We start from the raw sequence: 3930 nt of genomic DNA, 5'->3' as shown, positions 1-3930 counted from the left end.
TTTTGTGTTTAGATTTGTTAAAAAAAATGAATATGTAATAATTTAGTGAAGTTAAAAGTAGAATAGAAAAGTTTACTAAAAAAAAATACTTATTGATGTAAAGAATTTATATTTAAACAATTTCTAACAAAATGTAATCAAAAGAATGAAGAATTAAAACATAATGTATAAATTGACAAAGAAAAATGTAAAATTTTTGCTTTAAGAAATTCCAATGATAAATTGAAATATAATAAGTTAATATTGTGAAGATTAAAATTCATATAATATTTACAATATTAACTGTATATTTTTTTAAATTTTGTGTTTAGATTTGTTAAAAAAATGAATATGTAATAATTTGGCTAGTTATGAAAACAAATGATAATATTGGAGGTGACGCCATGAGCGTTTCTATTGGTTATCTATGAAGCTATTTGAGATGATGCGAGTAGTGGTAATTAGTTGGTATAGTAGAAGACGCGGGAAATAGTGAATGTAGATTAGTTAGTTGTTTATAGTAACAATAACAATAGTGACTCACTACTGGCGCGGGTAATTCTCTTTTTGCGTGGAGTTGGTTCCGTCGAGTCGGATGAGCTCTTGGAGAGCACCTCCTGCTTCACGAGAATCCGCGCCTTAGTGGAACAATACTTGACGGCCTTACTCGGCAGATATTCGTCGTCGTCCCCGAAGATGTCCTCCCTGAAGCGACGCCATCTTCGCAATGTCGAATACGGCACCCCGAACCTCTCTGCGGCGATCCTGTTGCCGCTCTGCTCGGCGCAAAGAATAACCGTCTGCTTGAATCTCGGATCAGATTTCGGACCCTTGTAGTCCTTGTACCGTTTCACCAAACTCGCGAAGTTCATCGTCCTTCCTCCAAACGCGCGACGATAACTCAATACTTTATTATATCTATCTTATAAATAAATAACTTCTCAACCGAATTGAACGAAATTGATCAAAATGGTCGCTCCGCAAAACAAAAACAAAAAACCCTATAACCTAACAGACGAAATGTCAGTTGTGATTATTGGATATGCTTATGTATTTTTCATCTGTTTTTATCTCTCTCTCTCTCTCTTCAGCTTTCTTTTCGGTTTTACACGAACGGCGACGATCCGCACCAAAACCCGTTTCGCACCGAAAGGGCCGAAACGGTTGCAAAATTGTATATATATATATACAATATGTAGGTTCACGTTTGCATCCACGTGCATAAAGTAAAAAACCTCGTTTCACCACCGACAAACTGTCATGAAATCGATTTTGCGTTGTCACGGGCGCGCACACTGTCGACTAATATTTCGGCCGAAATCGATCGGTTTTGTGGCCAAAAATTTCACCGAAACGCCATTTTAGGAACTTTTTGCGCGCTTAGTGTGTTAGTTCGATCGTGCGCGCCATACACCAGTGACCCTAAACTGTAAACCAATCATTACGCAATAATTTTCAACATTTCCTAATCGTAGTCTTATTCATTTTATTTTTTAGACACAAAACTTATCATCATTAAAAGAACTCAGATTTAAAATTGTCCATTTTATCAACAACAACAAAAAACTACTTATTTCTTTCTTTTTACCAAAATTTTGTAGATTCCAATTTTCAACATTTCCAATTTCTCCAATTCAAAGAAAATGTCACAAAATGTATATTACTTATTACATTTTTTTTTGTTGTCGTTAAGAAAAACACACAATTTTGTGGATTAACTTTATCAAATTTAAAAAATTGTAAATCAAATAATCTGAGATATAAAAGTATACTCAACGTAAAGAGGCGATTAATTTATAGTGTGTAAGTTTCAATTTCTCATTTCTCCAAACACATCTTTCAATCATTTAATTATTGTTGAGCTGCTTTTCTTTTATATATTATATATTTTTGTTTTTATGTACTTTTCTATATATTTATATGATTTTTACCTTGTTTATTTACTATTATTTCACTTGCTTTTTATTTATGGGCTAATTGTGCATGCCCGGGGGAATTTTGTACTTTATATTTATTTTATTTTTTTCGGGACCGAAGGAAGAACAGTTGATCTTTTGTTTTTTACTTGGAAAAACTAATTCGGTTCCCTTTGGCCAAATGTACTCATTGTAAATTTGTTTTATTTTATTTTCTTTGTATCTGTTCTTTTGGTCAATAAACTTGATTATTATTATTATTATAATCTTTAAAGTTAATAAATTAACTTAAAACTTCTCATTTTAATTGAAACAAATAAACTAAGTATTTAAAATTTATACTAAATACTGAATGCATTCAATATTAGAGAATATAATGTATTGATTACCTTCATCATCTAAAATACAGGTGACTTGATTATCTTCGGATTGTCGGCATCTGGCCAAAGCGACGGAATGAGGATCCGGCACATGGTTGTGCGGCATATTCACGTGAGGCACGCCGTTTCCCGTTGAAATGCTTCCCTAGAAACAACAAAAATAAAACTTAAATTAGTTACAAATTATACAAAGAAATTTAGAAAATTATATTTATATATATCTTATTTTCTAGTTTAAGAATATTATATTTTAAGCTGTGTATACAATAATATGGTACAGTGGTACCTCGGTTTGCGACGAAGATTCGTTCCAAAAATATCGCTGTAATCCATCATTCTGAATGCCACTTCTCCTCTTAAAGTTGTCAAACCATCCTCTGCTCGCCTTGAAGCCTCCTTCCTCGTTTCCAGCAGACGTACCTGGCTGCATACATACGAGGTCCGCGTACAAAGCTTTCGCCTTCTCACAGATCAACTGTTCCGTCACAGCGTCGCCTTCCCGTTGCTGCTCCTTTATCCACTCCAAAAGAAACTTTTCAATATCTTCCAGGATACGCGGTCGTTGCTTCGATATTCGCGTCACTCCTTTCGCCACATCTAGTCTCATCAGTTGTTCCTTATTCTTTAATATAGTGCAAATCGTCGACGTAGACTTGTTGTAATATCTTGCGATGGCCGCCACTTGCATGCCTTGTTCGTGCATCCCGATGATTTCCTTCTTAACTTCCACCGTAATCATCTCCTTCCTCCTGATGCCTTCCTTCTCAACTTTGATCTTCTTCGTTGGAGCCATCACGGTTAACACTACAATTCGGACACAAAATAACGCTTTACGAAATGGACGTGTGCCGACTGAGACCGAGCAGACGGTTACCCACAATACCGAGCGGCTGCTCGTGATCACGTGACTCGTATTACCAAGACCTCGCTCGATAAACGAGCGAGGCCACCATCATAACCTTGCAGTTAACATTTATCATTCATTTCTCCTCTTACAAAACACTCGCAATACAAGGTACCACTGTTATAAAAACAAAATGCAATAATTTGTTCATTTGTTTTTACATTTTGTTGAGTGCTTTTATTTTTCGAAAATTAAGTTTATAAGTACAATTACAAATTAACGTTACTTTAATAGAACCTTCATTTGTTTTTATAATTTCTTTATTGTCTTCATTCCAGACCTATTTTTCAATACATTTGCTTGGCTTTCTTTTAACTCATTAATCCAAACGTACAGAAGTTTCTTCACATCTGCAATCGTTGTTTAGACTTGTCGAACTCGGAATTTTCTATGAGATTCATTTGTACATAGCCACGATCTATTTCTTCTCTTCCATCGTGACTCTCCTCAATTGCCTTCTAGATTTACTGCTATCACTTTTAAGCGTTGCGGTATCCATGATTAAGGCTTAAATGTATAGAATCACTACCATGTGACTGAAACAACTGTTTATCGGGAATTTAAAGCATGCGCCAAGTAGTTGAAATTTTATACAGTTTGATTTAAATATGATATTAATTTGTTGTTCTCATCATTTAGTTGTTAGTCTATAACCGTTATTGTTTATATCATATTAACCCTTATTATTTTATTCATGTATATGTATGTACATCTTAATGACTTAGTAGAAATTACTTTCAGGAAGATTCTA

At 34.4% G+C, this 3930-nt stretch overlaps 1 protein-coding gene across 1 annotated transcript; it reads right to left on the bottom strand.

The window, feature by feature from the left end:
- Positions 1-523: 523 nt before the first annotated feature.
- LOC108559608 lies at positions 524-3229 on the bottom strand (the record flags this gene model as incomplete). Its single annotated transcript, XM_017916937.1, has 3 exons — positions 2562-3229; positions 2285-2420; positions 524-859 (listed from the first exon to the last, which is right to left on the bottom strand). Coding segments are annotated over exons 1-3 (979 nt in total), but the record flags the coding sequence as incomplete, so codon positions are not given.
- Positions 3230-3930: the final 701 nt, after the last annotated feature.

The sequence above is a fragment of the Nicrophorus vespilloides genome, unplaced genomic scaffold (genome assembly GCF_001412225.1).
Source record: "Nicrophorus vespilloides isolate i.1.1-1 unplaced genomic scaffold, Nicve_v1.0, whole genome shotgun sequence".
Classification (NCBI taxonomy): Eukaryota; Metazoa; Arthropoda; class Insecta; order Coleoptera; family Silphidae; genus Nicrophorus; species Nicrophorus vespilloides.
This window is presented reverse-complemented; position numbering and strand designations above follow the sequence as displayed.